Source organism: Hippocampus zosterae, chromosome 19 (genome assembly GCF_025434085.1).
Source record: "Hippocampus zosterae strain Florida chromosome 19, ASM2543408v3, whole genome shotgun sequence".
In the NCBI taxonomy this organism is placed as follows: Eukaryota; Metazoa; Chordata; class Actinopteri; order Syngnathiformes; family Syngnathidae; genus Hippocampus; species Hippocampus zosterae.
Window position 1 is genome coordinate 5,888,619 of NC_067469.1, and position 25,462 is coordinate 5,914,080.

General features: G+C 47.9%; 1 protein-coding gene across 15 annotated transcripts in view; it reads left to right on the forward strand.

Annotated features, from left to right (window-relative positions):
* The first annotated feature begins 1,409 nt into the window (after nt 1-1,409).
* Nucleotides 1,410-25,462, forward strand: part of gphnb (gephyrin b) — a 50,507-nt gene continuing 26,454 nt past the window's right edge. For 14 of the 15 annotated variants that reach the window (XR_007960122.1, XM_052053113.1, XM_052053115.1 and 11 more), the window contains exons 1-4: nt 1,487-1,617; nt 19,799-19,877; nt 24,849-24,906; nt 24,993-25,085. Coding sequence is in view for 14 of the 15 variants with exons in the window: in XM_052053113.1 (XP_051909073.1) it covers nt 1,554-1,617; nt 19,799-19,877; nt 24,849-24,906; nt 24,993-25,085 (294 nt within the window). In the remaining variant the exon portion in view is untranslated. Of the gene's footprint in view, nt 1,618-19,798; nt 19,878-24,848; nt 24,907-24,992; nt 25,086-25,462 lie in introns of all 15 variants that reach the window. The other variant, XM_052053117.1, reaches the window with a different exon arrangement.

The following is a 25,462-nucleotide window of genomic DNA, read 5'->3' on the forward strand; positions in this document are numbered from 1 at the left end:
TTTGTCGTAACAACATTTGCAGTTTCCCTCTCACTGGCTCTTTTCTGTCATGACATCACCCGGGAAAAAAAGTGTTCAACTTCAAATTTGACCACTTTTTAGGTCGTTCCACTTCGGAGGTTGACTGTATATCCCCTCAGGATCCCCACCCCCACCCCCCGCCCGCCCTTTTTTTTTCTTCCTCCTGTATATTGTGGAGATGACAACCCCTGACATACAGCATGTCACGTGCCTATAGATCGGGCCCTCTCTTCTTGCCCTTGGCCTTACATCTGCATCTCGTGTGGATGGGAAAGGAAGTGAATCACCAGCGGGTAGAACAGGTTTACTGCTTCCTCCGTCAGCTGGGGGCTCTCCTTATTATTGTGATGGATGGTAAGGGGGGGGGAAAAAGGGAGAGCGATGGCCCTCGTCTCCTCATCACCTCTCGGTGAGCGGCAAGCAGCTCATTTGACACTGAGGTAATTACACCGCCATTATGACGCGCGGCCCCATGCAAAACTCCAGAAAAGAACGTCCATTTTGTGCTTAATCTACTGTAGGTTTCTTGTCTTGCAGGTTGAAATGAAAAAAAAAATGCGTCAAGCAAACCCGTCTTCTATCCTCATGCCCGTCTGATTTAACGGGACTAATGTCAGTTTCTTGGTCGGTTCATCTGAGACAACATGCATGAAGCGGGCCAATCAAGCTGCCCCATTTCTTCCATGTACGTGTGTGTGCTCGTGCTAATGAATTTTGTATATTGATACCGAAGCTCGAGCATGGACACTTTTTTTTTTTCCATGAGAACAAACGAGAAATTATACACAGTGGAGGCGTGCAGCAAGTCTATTAATAGCAGCACAGCCTTTCTAGCCGGGGGGATGCGGTTGCATTTTTTTTTTACAGGTCAGACTGTGATCTTCTCCCATATATCTCAGCTCTGGGACAGAGCAATGAAAAATGTCAATAAAAATCAACACATCTAATTTGCCTCCGACCAGAAGAAAAGGGGGAAAAAATGTTCTAATTCAGTCTCAGTCTGTCTCTGGAAAGATCATGACGTCAAATATGGAAGGTTTCGGAATCCAAGCAGGCTGCCATTGATGAGACTAATTCAGTTACTCGTCATGCTTGAACCTGAGATGTGTGTCCACCAATTATGATAAAAATGAGTTATTACAAATGTATAAACCGGTAATAAACCAGACAGGTCGCTGTTCCTCGCACAAGTAATTAAAAGTGACCGAGGTACCGCTAGCATAAGGACTGTCTTAGTTGTTCCCTCCACAGTAACGTGTCTAATTCTGGTACTGTGTCAGTGGGCCAGCTGAGTGATGCACGCCTTCATGCGGTGATTGCTCGACATTCTACTCATCTCGTCTGTCCCCCCCCCCTCTTCCCCCTCCCCTTTTGCTCCATACCACCACTCCTCGTCCTCAACCTCCTCCCTCCTCTTTCTCTTCTTCCTCCATCCCCGCTTTATCCTCTTCCTCCCTCTCCCCAGCAAGTTCGATGCGATCGGCTCTGGGCCCTGCCGTGAGTTGTCGGTGCGGGCGACAGCGCTGCTGAACATGGCGTCGGACGGGATGATTTTAACAAACCACGACCACCAAATTCGGGTCGGAGTCCTGACGGGTAAGAGGAGAAACGCCGACCGGCGATCGTGTGTCGCCTTTTTTAAAAAAAATTTTAAATCACAACCGAAGCCGCTTGAATCTTTCCCATGTTTGCTGATGTCGTTGAACCCCGCATGTTCCGTCTCTTAATTAAAGACGAGCACTTTGTACGGTACGGTCCATTCCATCCAGCGCCGTGGATTTGCGGGGGTCTCAAGGTGGGCTCGTGTCGATTCCCTTAAAGGAGCGGAAAGAGGTGGCCGGTTGATATGTCTTGAATAATTCATGCGCGGATCTGCTTTGGCTAAGCTGCAAATTACAACGCGCGGGCGTGTTGCGTTCGCGTTTCCTCGTGCGAACGTATGTGGACACCTGCCGGTTTGATTGAATTCATTATTTGGCTGGAGGTGTTGCTCAAGGTGGCGGAGCGGATGAGCGCATCCTTGGCCTGTGTCGAAAATGCTCGTGTGTGTCACATGTGAGGGGGGGTGGTGGTGGGGGGGGGATGCTCACAGGACACATGTTGGATCTGTGGGGGGGCTGCACACGCATCGTGCATGTTGGATGCCGGATAAGACGAGTATGCGTGAGTGTGTATGCGTGTGTTTGTGTGTGTGTGTGGGGGGGGGGGGATCCTCCACCAGACACGATGACTGCGCGTCTCTCAGCAATGTTGGGAAAGGGATGTGTCGGATCTGTTGGCCGTCGTCCTTCGTTTTTTTACGCGTGTATAGCGGTGCTTTGTCATGTTATCGTGGGCTTGTGCATGACACCCCCCCCCCCCCCAGACCCCCACCCCGCAGCTAAATGCTATTTCAGAGGACGCGCGATCAAATCTGTCCAGAGGAATATCCTCGCTATCGTCCCCCAGCCCCCCTCCCCCATCTCTCCCCCCCCCCTCTCCCACTCGTTCTGTGTGGGGCTGCCTCGATCAATATTTCAGGAAAAGCTGAGATCACACACACGCTGCAGACTTTATTCCCCCCCCCCCCCCTCCCGCACATGGATTGCAGTAGTGATGGCAGCGGTAGAGCTGTGGGCTAATGACCGTGTTCTGAAATTCTGCCAGGGAACCCTCCTCACCCAAAGAAAAAGAAGTGGGTGGGGGGTGGGGGGAGCACCAGTGCAGCCTTTCGCCCCCGCATCATCATCACATCCTCCACCCCTGGCTGGAAACAGACTGACCGCGCTGAAATCGGGCTGCACTGACCTTAGCATGCTAGTAGCGAATCAGTCGCGGAGAGCGCAATAAACGCCCATGTGCTTCAATTTGGATCCACTTTCACTTAGCGGAGGTGCTTTCATTGCGCGGCCAAGTAGGTTATGTTTTTATTGATCTTGCGTCGGGTGGGCGGCTGGGTATTTGAACACCGAACCTCAGAACTGTGAGGCAAACGCGCTATCCTTCCAACTCTTGAAACGCAAGAATGCACATCTTCACTCGGTCTTCTTTGTTGCGGGAAGGACACAAACAGATGGACTCAAAAGGCATGGCATCAGTCACAGAGAATCAAAATCACAGTCCTTTATCCAAATCAAAGTCTTTTGCTGCTATTTGAACACTAGATGAGAGTCCGAACAAGCCAGTGGGACAGGGGAGCACAAAAAAAAAAAAAACGGTAACATTTTTTGCTCCGTTTAAGTGACCATTTCTCTCTCTCGTGACATTAGAACACAGTGGACGCGAGGAAAAAAAAATCAGAGTAATAGTTCTCCTATAAATGAAGCAGCTTAAGGGGTGTGCACTATATCCGTTTTGGAGCCCAAAATGTTTTTTGCTTGGTCACAGCAAATGGCAAAGTTAGGTTTAATAGAGGGCGGCCCGGTAGTCCAGTGGTTAGCACGTCGGCTTCACAGTGCAGAGGTACCGGGTTCGATTCCAGCTCCGGCCTCCCTGTGTGGAGTTTGCATGTTCTCCCCGGGTCTGCGTGGGTTTTCTCCGGGTGCTCCGGTTTCCTCCCACATTCCAAAAACATGCATGGCAGGCTGATTGGACGCTCTAAATTGTCCCTAGGTGTGAGTGTGGGCGTGGATGGTTGTTCGTCTCTGTGTGCCCTGTGATTGGCTGGCAACCGATTCAGGGTGTCCCCGCCTACTGCCCGGAGACAGCTGGGATAGGCTCCAGCACCCCCCGCAACCCTAGTGAGGATAAAGCGGTTCGGAAGATGAATGAATGAATGAAAGGTTTAATAGATTTTTTTTTTCAAAGCAAATAAGCAATCTGTGTTGCATTTTCCAGCGTCAAAGCAACAAGACAAAATGATTGGCCGGTTCCCACCAAACTTTTGCAGTATGGATTACAAGCCAAAGAAGAACCCGTGCGGATTTGCATTTTCACATTTGGCAGCGTTGCGGCGAAGGCGCTTTTCAGCATTTTCCTCTCCTGATCCAAATTAGGATTGTTGGCCTTTGGTGGAGTGTTGTTCTAATTCCTCCATGTGTGGGCGGCTCTTTGCCTTCTCACCTACTGGAGGGTCTCGGTATACCCTTGGCTCTTTTCTCTCCAGGCAGGTGACATGGAAGCCCAGGGCCCCATCTCTGTTTGGACCCTGGACACGCAGTGCGGGAGAGCGTGGCTCTCGTATAATTGATCAACATCGGCGCTTGTTTGAACAGAAGGTTTGGTTTGGTCGGTTTATTTGCACGGAGGGTTGGGGCGGAGGGGGCGTGCTTTCATTTGTCAAGGAGGTGACGCTCAAATTGTGAGCTTCTCTAACGGAGGATGAAAGCCTTTTTTTCTGTGAACCTGCATGTTGATGTCCGGTCTTCTATCTGTTCGACTTGACTTTTAATGAGCTTTAATTAGGCCACGTTTATCTCCCCGGCTCTCAATGTGACATTCAGTCACCTGAATTTGTTGGCCTGCACTCGGTGCCGTGAGCTGGCGTGTAAGGAAACGACGACAAAAAAAAAAATGAAGGTGTTTGTAATGTGTCGAGGCGCTTCCAAGTCGAATGTACCATATTTATAATAACGTAGAGACAGTATTCTTAAAATGCCAAGCTGTTAGTTTGGTGGACTTCCTGTGTACATTTTACCATTTCCAAACCGTTCCTATTCTGCCTCCCTGCTTGATTTTGTTCCACACGGACTGAGCATTGAGCAGGAGGCCCACTACCACAAAAAAAAAAAATCACCTCCACCTCCCTCGCGTTCAAAATAAATATGGCTCTGATTGTCCGGTTGCATAGACAGGTTGTCAAAGTAGCGCTACGTTGGTCAGAAGCTCTTTAGCCCCCCGCCCCCGTGGAATTAATGAACATATAATTCCCCCCATAGTTTTGTATTACGCTTTACTAAAAGTGGAATGCAGTCACGGTTAGCAAGGTGCTACTGGAAAAGGATTTCTTTGGCGCTAGCTGCCGCGCTAGGTCTAAGCGCGGCAGCTAGCTTGATCAGACCACACGGTTAGTTGGCTAAATAGCTACTAATTAGCACACTGGTGTCAAACTCGAGGCCCGCGGGCCTCATCCGGCCCGCCGCGTCACTTCATTGGGCCCGCGAAAACAAAATCAAGCCTGTCGGCATCCATGATTTCTTGCCAAAAAGTTTGAACTTGTCATATGTCATAAATAATGGCGAGTTTGTGTAAATCCATCGTGTGTGTTTGGGGGGGGGGCTTGTGTTGCACGATGGCTTGATTTTTATTCCATGCAAAGCCAGCCCTAATGATGTACGGCTGCGCTACACACTGCAGACGTGCACCATTAGGGCATCGTTGTAAGTAAACTCCCAGGCCATCCTCACAAAAAGTCACATTCCAGGGAGCAACCCACCAGCCAAACGCCACACATCTTTCCCTCCCGACGATTAAGGCACTGCTCTATCACAGTGAAATCTCCCTGCACTGTACCTTCCTCTTCCTCGGTGAGCAATTTGGGGTGGGGGGGATGTCAATTTACTGCATTGTAATATCTGCGTTTTGGATCTGTGTCTTTAAGAGGTGTGGCCTCATGGGTGTTGTCAGGAGCTGAAGTTGGTCTGCATGTGAGTCAGTCTGTGTGAGTCTTGCCCCGAAGCTCCTTGCGGTTGTTCTCATTTGACTAGTTGTGTGTTTGTGTGTTTGTGTGTGTGTGTGAAAAACTCCTCCTGTTCATAAATGGCTCAAATTGTCTCGGGGGACTATGGCTCTCCTTGCCCACATTTGAAGACATCACAGCACCTTAGCTAGCATACCTTAATTGCCATCCCCCAAGGCACTGCATCATTTAGCCGGTGACATAAAGTTTATGACGCTTGCCTGTAACAATCGTTTTTGGCTCACAACACATCCCGCTCATCTGAAGACATTGTTGGAGTTTGAATTGGGCACGCTGGCCACATTTTGACCTATCACCTCACATATTGGCAAAGGTCAAATGTGACATCATAGCTGGCTAACATATATATCCCTTGTGTGCTCCAGATTAAAAAGGCCTTAAGTTACGCATTTTACAATTTTTGTAATGATGTATTTTGTGTTATAAAAACATTATTTTTTTTTTCAAAAACTCAAAATGTTCAGCGCCACAAGTCAGATTTTTGTACCTTCTTGTTCTTCTCCTCCACTCTGACGTGACGCCGTTCGTCTGCGTATCCCCCCCGAATCTCATTTCAGCTCCGTTTCCCTCTCAATGACACCCTTGCATCTGTTCAACAATATGCCACGTCGACAAGACAATGGAATCCTTCCCAAAATCTCACTTGGTGCCTTTTTGCGTTTTGCCACGAATCGAATTGGCCATGTAGTCAAACGGGGGGGGGGGGGGTGTCCACGTGAGCCGAATAGACAATGGCGAAGCAGGGACGCACAAACAGAATAAGAATTAAGTCCTCTCCGCGAAGGAATTATTTTCAGTGCTGAATCAGCCAAAGTGGAGCGGATTGTCGCTGTCGCGGCAGAGAGAACATCTCGGCCTCGGCTCCTCCCGTTTCTTAGCACGCAGCCATCACTCTCCCCGTTCTGCCACAGTCCGCGCAAGTAATCCCCCTGGCCCCAAAACCGCGTCGCAGTCCGTCACTCAGGCGAGGCGTTAAAACTTGTTAAGCTGCCGTCGCCGTAGACGAGAAGGTTGTTTGATATTCTTCTCGGGAGGTCAAAATGATTAAGTGAAGCTTTTTAGTGTCAATATCTGGCATGGTTTGATTGATTAAAAAACAAACAAACACCAAAAAAAAAAAAAACGCATTGGGCAGTTGGTGCTAGATGCTCTTTTCATACTGGTGATAAATTCATGGTGCATCAAGGAAGGAAAGGATGGTACACATATTTCACATACGTAAATTCAAAATGGAGAAAGATGTGAATGAAGATGATGTAATATGTACATTTTACATGACGCCATCACAACTTCTTGACTCCTGCTTTTACCTCTGACCTTCGTTGTACTCGGCCCACTTTTTATTTTATTTTAAATTTGTTCTAATCTACGTTAGTTAATTTAAAATCCAGAACTATATGAGGTGATCTTTTCCCATCGCAACTGTAAATGTTCTTGGTGGTTCCCTCCATGTTATTGTTGAGATGTTAATTACAAAAAGGTTCATTAATCGTGTGCCGTTTCGGACAGAGTGGCATCTCATGAGGCATTATCTGCATAACCACAAACTCCATTGTATGACTGCAACATCTGGAGGGAATTAAAAGGGGGGAGATGGGGGGGGACCCACCTTGGTAAACGGAGGTCCACTTAGTGGGTTACGCTGAACTAAAGTGAGTGTTCACTGTAGAAGTCTGTCAGGTTTAAATACGCCCGCAATTTCTTCTGCATATTTTTCTCTTCCCGCTTTCCTCTCCTCTTTGCACCGTTTGACCCGTTTCGGAAAAAGTCCAAGCCAAACTCAAGCGGAGTTGATCTTTTGAGGTGTCTGTTGAGTCCGGTGAGGTGCACCAGTGCAATATGCTGAGGATAACTCAATGTGATGTGTGAAAAATATGTGGCAGTTATATGTTAGGGGGTGGGGGGGTCCATAATGGGGGTCAAACGCTGTTTGTTCCTCTTTTTTTTTTGCTGAGAGAAGACAAAGATTGAGTCCTTTCCTGTCCCTCCCGATAACCCGCACGAAGGGGGAGAAACTGTTGAGTGATTCCGATGAAGATTTAGATAAAAGATACGGTACTTGGTTTTAACTGATTACTTCCCCTTGTGGTCTGCAGCCACGGCAGGATCCTCAGCCGAGGTGTTAATTAGACCTGGGGCGTGGGGGGGAGTGGTGGAGAATGCAAGAGGTGGTGTCAAGTCAGCGGGGTTGGGGGACTCGCGAAATGTCCGCTTAGCCGCCTTGCTGTTATCATATCCTGGTTGCCAAAAAAAATGATCGCTTTCCTCTTGACGAGAAGACAAAAATTCACGTTATCTCACTCGCGTGCGCCTTTGCTAAATTAGATACTTTGTCGAAGGGTTTGTCTACATCAGGGGTGTCCAAACTTTTTGCCAAGGGGGCCAGATTTTACGTGGTAAAATGTCGGGGGGCCGACCTTGGCTGACATTCTTTACATTGAACAACAATATTGTTCAACAAATTTTAGTAAGCCAGTCTGTTTCACATTTCCATTTTTATTTTAATTTCAACAATCTTAAGAATTTCTTTTGGTTCATTTGAAACAGGAATTTGAAATATGACATATCAGTCAATATAAACACGGAGTGATGTCTTGTTAACTCGTGAGTGATGCCCTCTAGTGTCTAAATGCTATTACTCATTTAGTGAATGCTATTACTCATTTAGCCACTAGAGGGAAGCAGTACTCTATGAAACATCACTCACCAGTCTACGAGACCTCAGTCAATGCAACACGTGTTCCATTGCGCCCAACCTGCGGGCCAGACGGCACTGATTTTATGACGGGGGCCGAGGGCCGGATGAAATTCGACCGCGGGCCGGATTTGGCCCGCGGGCCGGACTTTGGACATGCCTGGTCTACATTGTTCTCTCTGTCTAACGCCCCTCCCCCCCAAAAAAAATATTAAAGTGTAAATTAAAAAATCCGGAAATTCCTCTTTACTACAGTTTTCCAATTCTTGTATTGATGAAATGTTTCCAGATTACGATGTAAATTCCTTGCCTTGATTGTAGCTGTTGACGGTCAATTTTTGCAATACAGTAATACACTTGTCCCCTCCCCCCCACCCCACCCCCTTCCACAGAGAGTGCAAGGTAACTACTTGTATTTCCCCCGCTCGTGTTTACTGTTGCCATGGAGATCGCCGACATTGCCTTCGTAATTGACGGCGATTGCTGCAGTCGTTGGCCCGCTCACATGATACATTCGTAACATCGGTCGCCGTAATCACACCCGTATCAACGATGATTAAAATCCGGTTTGACTAATCCGAATGCATGTCATCGCGAACCTACCTCCTCCGCCCAACCCGCTTGAAAGTCCCCATTTCATCTCCTACATATCCCCCCCCCCCACTTGCTATTTCTGTTGCCATTGCCTCACTGCTCTCACCTTCCTTTCGTACACCTTTCAAACTTTTTTTTTAATACCTACTTGCTGTCTGTCTGCACTCAACTCCTTCGTGCCTATAGGTGTGAATAATGGAGGTGCGTTTAATGGATGACCTCGTGTGTTTGCACGGTAGTGCGTGTGTGTGTGTGTGTGTGCGCATGGTCCGGGTGTTCTCACGCACTCCCTCAATTATTCAGCATCGCACCTTTCCCGATTCTAGCAGCATGTCGTGGAAAGTGATTTATTTCCGGATTTCTACTTTTAAAGACATCAAATGATAGATTCTCACCTCACCGTAGGGGTTGAAGAGACTAGTCGACTAGTTGAGGAGTGGACGGCAATGTCAGTTAGAGCTTAAAGTCAGTGAAACAAACGCTTTTGTGATTTTTTTTTTTTTTTTTTGGCATCTCGGCTTGCAGTCGGATGATTTGTGGAGGACTTCCAAGTTGCTCGTGTGTTCTTTATGTTACACAGATGCAATACAGGCTCGGTTCTCATGTTTGCCATTCTAAATTTGAATTTGAATTGGCTGTCGTCTGCCAACATGACTCATTTGAAGTCCACAAAGATCTGCCCAATTCTTCCCCGTCAAACCACAAAGACCCGAAATGCACTTGCTCCCCTCTCCAGGGGGTTTCCCTCTTGCTTGTCCTTGCGCTGTCTTGTACATGTGTGAGTGTCTCCGCGGGGATAAGTGATGAGATGTGTGAAACAAAGCAAGTGGAGCACTCTATTAGGCAGCTCTTGCCTGCAGGCCACCAGACAACTCCGCTAGCCACACTGGTTCCTCGGTGAAGTCAAACGTCACAGTCTGACTTGTTTGGGCTTCCGTGACGTACGGCTACTATTTGTTATGGGCAGTGTGTGTGTGTGTATGTGTGTGTAAGTCTCTCTCTCTTTATCTATATACACACACACACGATAGCGATCATCACAAAAGTATCTCACTGGTTGTCTGCCAATGAAATGCATGACCAAGAGATGAGGGTGTGCAAGATCGAGCGCGAGTGTGTGCACTTGCTGACATTGTCCAGAGAATTGAACGTAATGAAGGGAGCTGCAATGAGGCTGCATCATTAGCACAAGCCGGCCTGGGGTTCTCGGGGTGTGTGTGTGTGTGTGTGTGTGTGTGTGTGTGTGTGTGTGAGAGAAACTTTGTATCTTGGGAAATAAGACGAGCCGAATGCTTCACGCACACCCATATGCTCTCTCTCTCACACACACACACAGACACACACACACACACATTACCAGCCACCCACTCACACACACAGCAACAAGCCTTGTAGTTTTTGCGTGCAACTTCAATCCGTAAATTTCCTCTGTGCGTCTCTCAATGACGGCCGCACTACTTTCGAAGACGGGAGTGCGCTACAAAGAGCATTGTTTTTTGCCGCGCAAAGCGACAGCGCATGGTTTGAAGGCCCCCCTCTGTGAATGGGGGCTCGCTTCAAGCGGGTATCGATGAACGGCCTTTCCGAGTGACGTATCAGACTGAAATGAGGAAGCGTCAATTTCGGGAACTGATCATTTGCAAGATTTGCATATTGCTTCGAGCTGTTTCGAGAGTGGCCGGTCCCATTGGATTGAGGAACGTTGACTCGATGGGCCGCATGCAGCGCATCAGAGCATTGAATCTGGTCTGCCATGAAACTTGGAAAAATTACAAAAATCAAACCCTGGTCGATCCAAAAATGGGGATGATATATGCCTCTTTTTTTTTTACCTCATGAATTCATCACGGCTCGCAGAAGACTGAAATGGGTTCTCAACCCCCCGCTTGAGATGTTTTTCCATCATTTGGAACCTTGCAGAGAGCCTCGTGTGAAGCAAACGTCATTTTAGCTTAGTGTCGTCTTTCACGTCAGACGGAGCACTCAAGATAATCTCGCATTAGCTGATTGGCCCCCCGTCTGATTGATTCACGCCGTCTTATCCCGGGTTACTCAAAAAACGCTTGGTATCCGACCGGAACCGTCCACCCGTCGCGCACTGCCGATAGACTTCTTCTTTTTCACGTCCGTATATCGAAATCAATGAAATGTTTCTGCATAATCCTGCGAGTGTGTCACTAACCAGCACAAAGGACATGCCAGGCGTTCTGTTGCCTCGCACGCTGCACTCCGGTGGAGGTATTTAATAATGGAGTTGTTGTTTGGACGTGACCTTCACAAGAGCGTCTTCCCAGTTTTCATCTCCTCCCAAGACGTCACACAGTCAGAAAAAGTGTGCGGTGGCTCCTCTGAAAGCTCCTGCGTCATTCCGGGCACAACTGAGTTCCCGTTTCGCTTTGTTGCCCCCCCCCCCCCCTGTATTTTACAATGTTTGTGGGCAGAGCGCTCTGAAACCTCAGCTGTGTCGGACGGGCTTTTGTTTTGCTCGGCTGGCATGAAATCGGATTTGCGGACAGTGAACCGAGGGGTGGGTGACGGGGAGGGCATTGAGTCGCTGAAATCCCACCAAGACGCGGCTGCCGTCTTTAACTTCTCACCACTGGGTGGGATTGACGACGCAGGTTTCACTTTTATCAGCGGCCCAAATTGAATTCGACATGCTGGCGGTGGGGCGGCCCGGTAGTCCAGTGGTTAGCACGTCGGCTTCACAGTGCAGAGGTACCGGGTTCGATTCCAGCTCCGGACTCCCTGTGTGGAGTTTGCATGTTCTCCCCGGGCCTGCGTGGGTTTTCTCCGGGTGCTCCGGTTTCCTCCCACATTCCAAAAACATGCATGGTAGGCTGATTTGACGCTCTAAATTGTCCCTAGGTGTGAATGTGGCCGTGGATGGTTGTTCGTCTCTGTGTGCCCTGCGATTGGCTGGCAACTGATCCAGGGTGTTCCCCGCCTGCTGCCCGAAGACGGCTGGGATAGGCTCCAGCACCCCCCGCGACCCTAGTGAGGATTAAGCGGTCCAGAAAATGGATGGATGGATGGATGGATGCTGGCGGTGACTCCGGAGCAGAACTCTCAACCCTACCGTGACCCTTGACCTCTTTCACTTTGGATCCTCTTTCTCTCCCTCCTCCTTTCCCTTTGAGTGAGCGATCACAGAGTAACCATAAGAACGTTAAGTCTCAAGTGAGGGCGGGGTAGCCGGGGTGGGGGGGGTGCATCGAAGCAGGTAGGGTAAGTTGCGTGTGCGTAATTTGCAAACTGCAGGGCTAATTCGAATGATGGTGTGGGAATTGAAAATTAGGAAGCGGGGCCGGTAAAAGAAGTTTAGGGTGTCGTGTTCAAGGTCTCCGCTTTCCCTCGCGCTGTAAATTGTCCCCGGAGCTTTGCGCGTGGCTTCATTAGTAAGTGTCTTTTCAATATTTATGGCCTTATTAATAAAACATCAATACAAGAGAGGCCTTTGTGAAGAAATGCGGAGCGCTGCCGTCTCAAAGTTGGGACGTCGGCTGGTTGTGGACGGAGGCTCCACGGCGCGACGCGGCGCTAAAAAGGATTGCCGGAGGTCATACAAAGGACATTTGGAAAGAGAAAAGCTCGGATGGGGGGTGGGGGGGGGGCCTCGTTTGTGAGCGATTGCTCGTTAATTGGGTTTTTGAATGAATTTAGTGGTGTGGGAGTGTGGATTGCTTTCGCCGGTGCTGCGTTTAAACCTCAAGCGTGTTTTATTCATGGTGGGCCGGCAAAGGTGCTGGTTGGAAAATGGAAAATGTTGTTCAACTGGTGGTCAAAATGGTGGCGACCGCGTGGGAGGTTTGCAAACACGGATTCTCTCCCTCCTTTAACTTCATTACCGTTTCCCCATCACCTGATTATGCCTTCCACTCTCATCTTCTTGGCCCCCCCTGCTTCCCCCTCCTATACATTTTTATTAGTCCCCTGTGTTACATCTTCTCTCCCTTCCCTCTCTACCTTAACCCCTTTCCAATCTTTTACCACCGATGCTGCTCCTCTTCCCCCGCTATGGTCCCCCCCCTTCCTCTCATCCACTGCCAATTGGTCTCCTCCACAGCATGCCGGGGTTCTTTCCCACACCACCCTCCCTCAGGGGCATTTGTTACCCCCCCGCCCCGCAGCCTGTGCTGGAGCTGCCTCTTCACTCTACGGTCGTGCTTGCCTGAGACTCGGCTGCGAAGAACAGAGCTGTCTGTTCCTCTTTGTCTTTCTGTCTCTGCACATCTGGCGCCTGTGTGTGTGTGCGTGTGTGTGTGTGTGTGTGTGCTGGAAGTGGTCTTGCCGGTGTGTCGAAGGTGCATTGGAGATGCCAGATTTCAGCCCGCATGAGGTTTGCACTCGGGATCTGTCTCGGGGCCACTGCTGAATCCAAATGGATGGACTCATTTGGTGTTGAAGGAGAATCCCAAAGGTTGAACGCCATCCATTTTGTAGCGCCCACATAATGGGCACATGTTAGCCTGCTCCGTTCTGCCCAAACGTATCCGGCCCACCGACCGTTTAAATTGGGAAGGATCGTTTTCATATGTGTTGCTTTCATTTAGCCTTTGTATATTTATCAATATATTTTGTCATTCGCTTATCTCATTCAATTCAACTGGTTAGTTATTCATTCATTCATTCATTCATCTTCCGTACCGCTTGATCCTCACTAGGCTCGCGGGGGGTGCTGGAGCCCATCCCAGCCGTCTCCGGGCAGTAGGCGGGGGACACCCTGAATCGGTTGCCAGCCAATCGCAGGGCACACATAGACGAACAACCATCCACGCACACACTCACACCTAGGGACAATTTAGAGCGTCCAATCAGCCTGCCATGCATATTTTTGGAATGTGGGAGGAAACCGGAGCACCCGGAGAAAACCCACGCAGGCCCGGGGAGAACATGCAAACTCCACATAGGGAGGCCGGAGCTGGAATCGAACCCGATACCTCTGCACTGTGAAGCCGACGTGCTAACCACTGGACTACCGGGCCTCCCACTGGTTAGTTAATTTTTTGTAAATAGCAAAATATCAGTCCCCGTTAAATCAATTCTAAGTCTCTATGCATGTATTTTTTTTTCATACCGCTTTTCCCAAACTGGAGCCTATCCCAGCTGATTTTGAGCCAGTGGCGGAAAACCCCCTCGACTGGTTCGTTGCTAGTCAATCAAATGGCTAATTGTAACTCATACTGTCCCAAAAAGACCCCCACCCCCTCCCTTTGCATTCAAACAAAATATTTGACTTATTTCACATTTAAACTCGTTGTTCTTCATCTGCAAATAAACAAATCGTTATGTCTGTAAATAGGACTGCAGGAAGGGCCCTCAATGGCAGTTTAAGGCTACGAATAGCATACGGCTTCAGAATACTCCCCCCCCCCCCCACAAAAAAAAAGGAGCGGAATTCTATCATAAACTGAGGGTCCAATCTACCCAACTGATAATTATCTCAAGTACTGTGCTATTCACGAATGTCTCATTGATTCCTTTCGTTGCCTTCTGCAGTGGCCGACCCACAGCAGTCGCAGTCAGGTGGAATGTCGTTCTCCTTGCGTTATGTAACATCCCCCCATACCCCCCCTCTCCATCCACCTCCAACTCCCCAAATAAGCTCCAACTTCAAATAAATGAAAAGTAACCCGCTGGTTGCCCCCCGCCCACTCCCCCCATCCCCCTGCAGATATAAATAGCATCCTCACATCTTATCTAGAAACCGTGTTGCGGAGAGGAGAGGCTTTGAAACGCGGCCCCGACGATTAGGATCCCATTGTTCCACTCCGCACCCATCCTCCCTTCCCCCGGCTGCTTACAGTAAGGCCCCTTGCGCGCGTGTGCGGATGCAACGTCTGAGCGTGTACGCGTTCATCTGCATCGTACTCTCGCGGAGAGATAGCGGCCATGATGGTGCGTGTCGTGGGTTGGCGAGTAATTGGCGTGCGAGTTGCTGCTGGGTGTGTCGTTGATGCCGGGTGCCGCGCTCGCGCCGCTTACCCCGCTGATCCTCTCAGAATTAACAAGGTTGCTAAGATACATTGGGTTTATATTGGATGACTTTATCTGCCGCGATATTTTAGTCAAGACCGTCAAGCCTTTATTAATTTGGTCATGCACGCTGCCTCGGAATGCAGATGTACCGCTCTCCTCCACCGGCGTGGAGGACGGCGCAGGTTTTAGCCCTCCAGTTAGACGACGTCCACCCCACCCGCATTTACAATCTGGAGGCGGATCCACCATACCTCACATTTATCATGACATCGTTTAATCCAAGTCCTCGGGCCCCCAGTGTTTGTATTCAGCGTGGAAAAAGCAGACAAGTGATCTCGCTCCGGCTATGAGGCTTATTGGCGTGATGAGATGTCATCCCCTCCCACCAGCAGATGTCATCTCAATCTCATGTCTGACCTCTGTAGCGGCCTGTCCGGGCTGGAGGGCCATTGGCGCCGCTGTTCGATGATAAAGGGCAGAAAACGGTACAAGTGGGCTGCCAGTGCTCTGCATGGCCAGTTTACATGGATGCTTTCATTTCCCCAAATAATGGCCCCTGACTCCAATAGAAGCGCTGTGTCAAGTTAACACCTCTGGACAAATACTGACGATGCCTCTCTTTGACACGTGCCAAAAAAAGAGCAGGTTAAATCTTCTGACCAATCGCGGTGTGAACTGAGCGCAGAGGAACCAAAATATAGCTCATCGAATCATGTCAACAGTCAGACAAATTGGGATGATTTTACAATCTTTGATGGTGGTGGTGGTGGCGAAGTTTTTTTTTGTTCCCCCCCCGCCCCCCTGAAATGGTGCCATGCAAAACCCTTTTAGAGTCCAGTATGAGTGTCCCCCTCCCGCTGTATAGGAGCATCATCTTATGACTTGCCGCAATTTCAGCATGCATTTAGCGTAGCTTGCTAGCTAGCTATGCTTGGACCCTGAAACGGCATCTTCCCTTTTGGATCTTGCACTGCTGGGGCAACTTTTTGCTTTAATATTGCGCTGTGACTTATTTGCAACTTCCAGTCAGCTTCAATTCATTACAGTCCTCCAGACATTGACATTTTGGTTTAATTTTAAACCCCTTGCTTGCCTTTGACAACTGTGTTAGGAATTGCGATATTTGACAACCCGCTCATCATTTATTCGACAAAACAGTTTAGCCCATTTCATTATATTTTTTCCCCAAATTCTTGTCTCACAACAAGACTTTTTCCACATCTGCCCACCGTGAGGAGCAGTGATGATAGACAACCGTTCAAATGTACAAAAGATGATTAGGACATTTATCTTAGGTCTCCGTGCTTAAATTTGACATATGTGTGTGTTTGGGGGGGGGGGGGATGTGCTTGCCTACTTTGAGGGGGAAAACCCCCATTAGTGTAGGTTCTCGGCAAGATAATGAGCGCTGACTGCTTTATGTCCCGGAAATGATGGAGTAGGCAAGACGTACTTGATGAATGCTGCTAGCTTGACAGCCCGTATAACTTAGCAAAGAAAACCGGATGGATAGAACCGGGGACCGTGCCCGTCAGTCAATTGTCACGGAGGACATTTCCACGCGGCAACGTTTTGTCCGAAAAACGACAGCAGCCTCCTGTAAGGTAAAGGTTGAACTTGACGGACCTCTTTGCGGTTCTGACGGCAAAAATGCATCTGGAAAAGTATTTCCGAGTGGCGCGACGCGGGGTCTTGTGTGCTCTGTTGTTGCGCAGACTTTCCGACTTGGTCGTTTAAAGGAGCATCAACAAGCTTGAGTACATCGAATTGTTTCGAACTAAGTCGGGAATCGCATTTCTCATCCAGCATATGCAAATTTTATGCAAAACTTGCTCTGTGTTGTGAGGATCGCGTCATTTCATGAAGGCCAACTTGGCAATAATAATTATAATAATAATACATTTTATTTATAAGCGCCTTTCAAGACACCCAAGGACACTTTACAATAATAGAATTTAGTGTTGATTATTTCTGCCAAAAATGACGTTGACCAATGTGATTTCTTTTATTTTTTTCACCCCCACCCCAAAGCACGCACAGTTGGTTTCTTTGCAGACGCTGCCGTTTTTTGATCCCTGCCCGCTTGCGGCCTGATCTCCTTTGCTCCGGCACGGCTCCGTGATTAACACTTTAACAGCGAGTGCGCGCTGGCGTTTTTGTTGTTGGGTGAGCATCCGCGTCTCATGTGAAGCACTTCTGGCCCGAATCGCACTTCTGACAATCAGGGCTGGCGCTCTCCTCCCACTGCCGTCGCCTAGGGATATCCGGGCTGCTGCTGCTGCTGCTGCAGTCACTCACACTCGCCGGTAGCGCTCAGACATCACAAATCGACTGGCTCATAAAATACCTCCGGCTTGGATGTTGGATGGAATTTCTCAAGGAACTCCAGAGAAATCCTCCTCCTTTCCAAAAAAAAAAAAACCCCGTTGGAGCTTCAAAGATATTTGTCTTTGGGGTGGAAAAAAAATACAGCTGATTGATAATTTGATGGCCTCAGCTGACTGATCGTGGCAATTAACAAGCTCATGGATGGATCTAACTTTTGGGATTGCGCCATCACGTCTTTCATGTATTTTCTCACAGCTGAAAAGAAAGTTGCTTCAGCGTTTCACATCCATTGGGGCGGTCGATGGCGTAAAAGCAAACTGATGGAAAAACTCAAAAAGGAATACTTGTGGACCAAAAATGTACATTGTTTTGTTTGTTTTGTTTGTTTGTTTATTGAACATAAAACATATACAGTAATAATTTGACAGAAAATAAGGTAGATAAAAAAGTTAAAAGAAAGAAATCAGTCTTCATTCAACACAGTTATTATGTTCAAGGGAGTAGGATGAAGTAAAAAACGTATCTAATCGTTATGTGTTTATATCTACTAAATCATTTTTAGATCAATCAGAAAAGAAAAAGTAAGAAGTCTCCATTAAGGCTCATACTTTACCCTTTTTACAACTTTTGGTTTGTATCGGGATTATATACATCCTCACCCTGACACTCTTGTGTCAATTTTCTCTTGTATTCATAATGGATATTTCAATACCTTTTTTTTTACATGAGATGCAAAGCGTGTTGAACAATCAAAGTAGGAGGGTGATAAGCACCCCCCCCCCACCCCATAGATCTGCCTTCTGCTTTCATGCTCCCTGCATGTTCTTTATTTTATTTTAGCAAACACTCATCTGAATATTCCTTTGAAGCTTCTTTCAACTGGAGAAAAAAGAGAGTCTGGTTCGGGGGGAGGGGGGGGGGCACTTTCTTTCGTACCTTCAGCTAGGGGTTCCCCGTGTTGCACACGTGGAAGAGGCGGTGGGGCACGCATGGCTTTGACAGAAAAACGTTGATTGGTTCGGAATGGTTGCTGCCTCTTGTAGGAAAAAAGGAAAAGGGGGCTATTTTTAGATCAAGGGGGAGCTGGGAGAGGAAGGCGGAGGAAGGGCTATACATGCGTGCGCGTGCATGCCTTCGTGCGTGTGAGGAAGACTGGAGTCATGCAGGAAGTTCCCCTTCTCTCTCTCTCTCACACACACACGCATGATGCCCCCCCCCCCCGTTTCCTCTCCTTTCTCACCCCTTTTGTTCTTCCTTATCTCTCCCTCCGCAGTCTCCCTCAGTGTCCTTCTTTCCCAGCTGGCCCAGCGTGCAAATGTCAGCACTCTCCCGTTTATTTGCCCAGGCCCCAGAGCAACATCCTGCACACTCTGTCTACCTCTACATAGCTGCTCGCTGCCACCCCCCACCCCCACCCCCTCCCATTCGCTCAATTCTCATAACTTTTCTCTTTCGACGCATCCCATCCACCCTTTTCACACCGTCTACATCCATCCCTCTGCGCAGTTTCCATCTTTTACACCATTCTTGCTTCACCTGCCTGCGCACCCCCCCCCCCCCCCCCCCCCGCACCCCCCGCCCCGGCTTCCCTTTTTCACGGATCACAGCTCTCCATTGGAGCACCGCAGCCTCGTGTACAATGTTACCCCCCCCCCCCCCCCCCCACCCGCTACACCGTCAGCAACCTCCCCTCTAGTGAATGCGCATCACCGTGCATCTATTTTGGGCCTATGTGCACATTTCACGGCGCACCTCGTCGCGCCACTCGCCCCCACCGTGTCATCTCGCCTCTTTCGGTCTTCTTTTCTCGCCGTGGTCGTCTCCCATGCTGTCGCACGTGGTGACTCATGTGGCTCACACCTGGTCCGCAACGATGGGACCACACAATGTTAGTGTCACCGTGAATTAAAAAGGGAGGTGGTGTGGCGGGACTATATTAAATTTCATGCGGTGGAGACAGATGAAGACCCCCCCCCCCCCTCCAAAAAAAAAAGTATAATGTTTCAAGGCCAATGTGACAGCGGCCCATGGTGACCATGGCAATTTTCTTTTTCATAATACTGACTCTCAGCATAAATAGATACGTATTCCACCCCCCCCCCCCCCAAAAAAAGTCCAGTACGCAGGTAATAAAATTATAAAATTACTCCACGCTGATCTACGGGGTTACCTTGTCTTACACATTTAATTTAATTCTGTTACCAAGCTCATAAATACATTTGCTTGTACATCAAATCCATTTTCCTCCTGAAAATGAATAGTGGTGTCATTAATCCGGATGACGCCGCCATTTTATTTTTATTTTTTTTACCGTTTTGACATCTGGAAGTGAGTTGTGGCTTTACTGCAGTTCCCTGCGAGTGGTGGTCGTATTTTGTATTTGACCGTTTGTCCGGAAATTTTGTCGAGGTTTCCCGTAATGTCATGTCTGATCCAATTTACGTAGATTTTGATCGGAGTTGTCTGGCTGCTCCAGTCTTCCGCAACAATCCATTTGATGTCTTGCTTGCTAAGTAGCCCATCACGTGTAGTGCTTTAGTTTCCCTCTTTTCCTGTCTGTGCAGTGAGCGACAGCTGTTACCGAAACCTGGCAGAGGACCGCAGCGGCGTAAACCTCAAAGATCTCGTCCATGATCCATCCTTGTGAGTATTAGTCTCATTGATGACTCATACAGACGGGAAAAGAAAAAAAAAAGGACACCTTAAATTAAATGGGCGCATCTCCGTGTCTGCATCCATTTGATGGAGGGAGCCTTTTTCTGAAGGGATGTAACAAAGGGACTAAAAATATCTCTCGAACGCAACATGTTGGGGCTCAGTGTCGCCCTGTGGAGGGAAATTCCCAGCATGCACGGCGACGACAAAAAGCGCTCCTCTGTCTCTCTGTGTCTGCAGGAGTCGTTCATTTCACAAAGAGGAGGTGAAATCTGCAATAAGGATGTGGAACATGAAAAGGAGCAATTAAAAAAATCAAATCATCCTCATCAAAGTTTTAGTGAAACTGAAAAAAGATCCAACGCACTAAATAATTGGGCCTGTGGTTTAATTTCCTAAAACACACGTTATACTGTAGATGGAACAGGAAGTCATGTCCTTAAATAGAATTCAAGACACCACACATTGCCTTTTTCGGTCGTAATAGTGGCGTAAGATTCCCCTCCCGTTGCCCGGGTCATTTTCATTACGTCCATTGATTGACTGGAGCGAGGGGGTCGGCATCAACGCGTTGTCCATGCCCTCCTCCTGGGAGGGGCCATGAAGCGCTGCCTCCTTGTCATATCTTTGGCTACGTGTCCACTTTGCAAAATTCTATGTTGTAGACCAGGGGTGCCCAAACTTTTTGGATCGAAGATCTACTTTTTGATCAACTAACCTCACGGGATCTACCCTTACCGGCGCACGCACACACACACACACACAAATTTAAGATTTACCTGCTTTATTTTATTTTTTAAATTTTTTTTTTTGTGAAAATGAGACTGATTAGTGTGCAGTGTATATTAACACAAAAAATATATTACTAACATGTACAAAGACAAACAAATGGTTGTTTGTTTTTTTTTTCTTCTCGACACTCCTCGGATCTACTTGGGACCTGTCTTAGATCTACCGGTAGATCAGGATCGACGTAATGGGCACCCTGTTGTAGACGGTCTGTTGTTGTGACTGAGATGAAGTTTTATGACCGGTGTGTGTGTGTGTTTTAATTGTAAAGCGTGTACAGCTGTAGCGATTGGACAGCCATTGCCTAGAAAACGCAACGGTCCGGATTTAAACCAAACCTGACAAAGGGGTTGAGAGGAGGGTTAAGGAGGGATTTATCTGCACACGAACAAAAACACACACACATTTGGGCTGGCTGAGATGTCGCAGGTCAACGATTCTAATGTCGGATAAATGTCAGTGAGTGTTTCACTTTCTGCTATTTGGCCTTGGCGAAGGGAGGGCGGGGGGTGTGGTGGGGGGGTCACCTTGCAACCCCGGATGGTGTCACACTAAAATGCACACAACCACACATCGCGAAAACTTGACTCGGTATTGGCCCAGCGGCTTATGACGCGGCGTATACAGACGCTCCCTGGCATTAGTTCAAAATGGTTAATTTCAGGATGACAAGAAAGACGTGGAGCTTAATTCATACACACGATATTTGATTTGATGGTTAAAAAAACTCAAATGGAAATACTGTTTCGTCAGATATTTCCCAACCCCATGTCGAGTGGAATCATGGGAATTGCAACCCCTCGCTGAGCACTCGGAGCTCGTCAGGGATTTCAAGAGGTGGGCTTGTCGAGTCCCTCCCTCCTTCTCTCCATCAGTGGAGAGATGACCCCTTGAGAGCCCCTCTACATATGGATGACCTTTAATGGCTTCCATGCCACGACGAGGAGCCTTGTGTGTGTTCTCGTGTGTGTGTGTGTGTGTGTGTGTTCTCGTGCGTGTACGCGTGCCCCCACAATGCACTGTCTTGCAAGCAAAGAGGAAAGAAAAGGAACAGAAGAGTGAGTGCCCCTTGCCGAGAGCTTGTTTATTATTAATAAAAATCACCCTGGCAGATGGATTTCGTCTTAAGTGTCCCACTACCACCGAGATTTTCTGTACACACACACACACACACACACACTTTCAGTCAGTGTACCCCTGACGGTGTATCTCTTGGTGCTCGCACTCCTTTCACTCTGTCTCATCCTTCCTTTATCCTCTTACACTGCTCGTCTTTTATTCATAGAAAATTTGAAACATCCAGGCTTTCAGGCCCAGACTACTACCACACGAGACCCTTTTGACGCACACCTCCCATTGAAATATAAAAAACTATTTCTCCTTTTGCTCACCCCTCCTTTGTGAGGATGTTATTTATTTTTTAAAAATTTTTTTAGACCTGCGGCTAAAAGGCCGCACCTTGCCCTTCAACGCGAGCTTTGCTCGATGTCTTGTTCTTCTGGATGAATTTCATTCGAGGGAGATTTGTGTAGCTGACACGCAATGGTGGGTTAAACGCTCAGTTTAAAAACTTGGCAGATTCTGTATTGTGCAACCTCAGGGGTGTGCGACATTCATCCACACTCGGGCACGGCGCTCCATCAGGGTTACGGGGCGCTCTCGCACTGTCACAAATCTGTCTCGTCCAGCAATTTATTTATTTATATATTTAAGTTTGAGTTTAAAAACACTGAAAAGGTTACACGTAGCCCTTATGTTCAACTACAATTCCTGTTCCCATGTTTGTGCTGTAGCTGTACCCCGTCTGAGGTCCGGGAGGGGTGGCGTACCTCTTTGAATTACTTCCGCGTCTATTTAGATTTAGTAGTGGTACACGTATTTACAAAGAACGTCCAAACGTATTGATAAATTGTAGGCTAAATGCTAAAAAGTGGGGTGTGGGGTTTGTGATATTGTTGGTCTACCTGTGTTGCTGCAATGTTTGTTTGAATAGTCTTCAAGCTTAATACCACTGCCAGAGGTGCTATTCATTAGTCTGTCTATGGCAGGGGTGTCCAAACTTTTTGCCAAGGGGGCCAGATTTTATGTGGTAAAATGTCGGGGGGCCGACCTTGGCTGACATTCTTTACATTGAACAACAATATTGTTCAACAAATTTTAGTAAGCCAGTCTGTTTCACATTTCCATTTCTTTTGGTTCATTTGAAACAGGTATATCACATGCAACTGCTTATTCACTTGACTTTTTCTTAAACAGAAGTCTCCTGAGTGCAAATTGATTGATTTGAAACATAAAATGTATCACCATGACCTTTCAATAGTCACAAAACCTTTGACTCGAACAACAGGGAAATGAACAAGCAATACACATATCCAAGGATCATTTGAAATATGACATATCAGTCAATATAAACACGGAGTGATGTCTTGTTAACTCATGAGTGATGCCCTCTAGTGTCTAAATGCTATTACTCGTTTAGTGAATGCTATTACTCATTTAGCCACTAGAGGGAAGCAGTACTCTATGAAACATCACTCACCAGTCTACGAGACCTCAGTCAATGCAACACCTGTTCCATTGCGCCCAACCTGCGGGCCAGACGGCACTGATTTTATGACAGGGGCCGAGGGCCGAATGAAATTCGACCGCGGGCCGGTTTTGGCCCGCGAGCCGGACTTTGGACATGCCTGGTCTATGGCATTTCCCATTATGTGTTAGCATTAAGCTAACAACAAAGAGATGTGTTTGTAGCCGTTTCTTGCCAACATACAGCATGTCTGTGGCATCTTGTGAACCGTGTTGGATTTTTGGAGGTTCCGCTGCATATGTAGCGTGACGTGGTCCTGTTGCCCTTGAGTGCACATGACGGTGGCGTATCATGTATTGATCACAGAGTAGTACGAGTAAAATGCGTGGGCCAATCAACAACGTCCTCACCCAAAAATAACATGATGATCGCAACCCAAAACAACGAGTAAACATTCAATGGTGGGCGCGCGCGCGCGCGCGCACACACACACACACACACACATACACACACACACACACGCACACATACGATGAACAGCGTAGCAAGTAGAGGCTTCAGATAGGAGGGGTTGCCTAGGAAACAGTGGGAAGGAACCCTCGTTATGTGTTGAGCATATTTTCATTTTGGCTGAAACAGAGCGCCATAAAACCCCCAGGAGAGAGAGAGACAGAGAGAGAGAGGTGATTTGTCTTGACAGCTCCTTTACTCTCCTGAGGTGTAACACGCCCCCCCCCCCACACACACACACACGCACGCACAAAAAAAGGACGAGTGTACATGCTTGAACATGCACGTGCACATGCTCAGCTGCACACAAACTTAAGTACGGAGATGACGGAAACCATCATCCCTCCCCAGCATATCAGAAAAAGTAAATCTCCTGTGCCATCACTGAAATGTCAGCAGTGGCGTGTGTGGAGAAAGGTGGTGGGGGGGGGGGGGGGGGGGGTAGCCAGGCGAGGGAAGAAGTGTCATGTTTACAGATCACCTTGAATGTTATTTGCAGTGTGCGGATTTTACACTTGCGTGTGACAAGTCGGCTTGTAAATTGGTAAAAACGTCTAAAATGATTATTAAAAAAAGAAAGAAATACCCCCAGAGTTGGTGGGTATCACGGCGTTTAAGCGCCTGTCAGTCACGCAGGGGTGATGCAGATCACTTCCAAAAATGACTGTCCTGTGTGTGTGGGGAGGGGGGTGGGGGGGGATTACATAAAACGTGTCCGTTTTGAGCCTTCACCTTGAGCCTCGGGTTATTTGGGGCGGAAGTGCCCTACTCAATTTGACCACTGGAGGTCGCCAGGGATCGGTACCAGCAGCAGCAACTTCCTCTTGAGTGGATTGTCCTGTGGAAAAGTCCTTCCAGGAGATGTTCAAGGGCATTGCGTCTCTCCTCTCATCTCCATTCCTCTTTTCGGGGCACATTCTCCCATTTGCTTAAGTCAGAAAAGGCGTACAAGTGTGTACACCTTGCTGGTTGCGCACATTCTCCCATTGACTTGAATGTGCCACTTACGCTAATGGATGGTACACCGTCTGGGTGGCGCAAATCTTACCCACGTAGACGCCAAACGTCGACATATTGTATCATATAAAATGGTGACAAAAAAAATGAAGTTTACTGACTTTTCTTTCTTTCAGGTTGGGTGGTATGATTGTGGCTTACAAGATAGTGCCAGACGAAATAGATGAAATCAAGGTACACTTTTATTTATCACATGATTTGCAGCAACTCCCCCACCCCACACTAAGGTCCTAACTACGTGTACGCTGGCGTTTCAACAGGAGACTTTGGTGGACTGGTGCGATGAAAAGGAGCTTAACCTCATTTTAACCACCGGAGGTACCGGCTTTGCTCCAAGAGACGTCACACCGGAGGTGGGTTCACTCTCTCGGTCATTGGAACACAGAATGCTGAGCAGTTCAGGGCATGCCGCATTTCTCACACAAAGTCAACTGGCATAGGCACCAGTTTATCCACGATCCCAATTTTTGCATGTCGGACGGCGGAGGGAAAAAAAAAAGTCAGCAAATACAATCAAAACACAAAATCCTTTTCTCACTTCACTGTGTCGCGTGATGTCATTCCGGCAAATTCTTCTTTTTTTTTCTGTGCAACTTGAGAGCTGTGTTTCCAGGCATCCTCCCCACTAGAAAATGAGACTGCAAAGACAGACAAACATCTCCTGATGTTTTGGACTTTTTAGCATTTTGCTGACACAAACGTGTTTTTGGTGTGAGCGTGCATGTGTCTG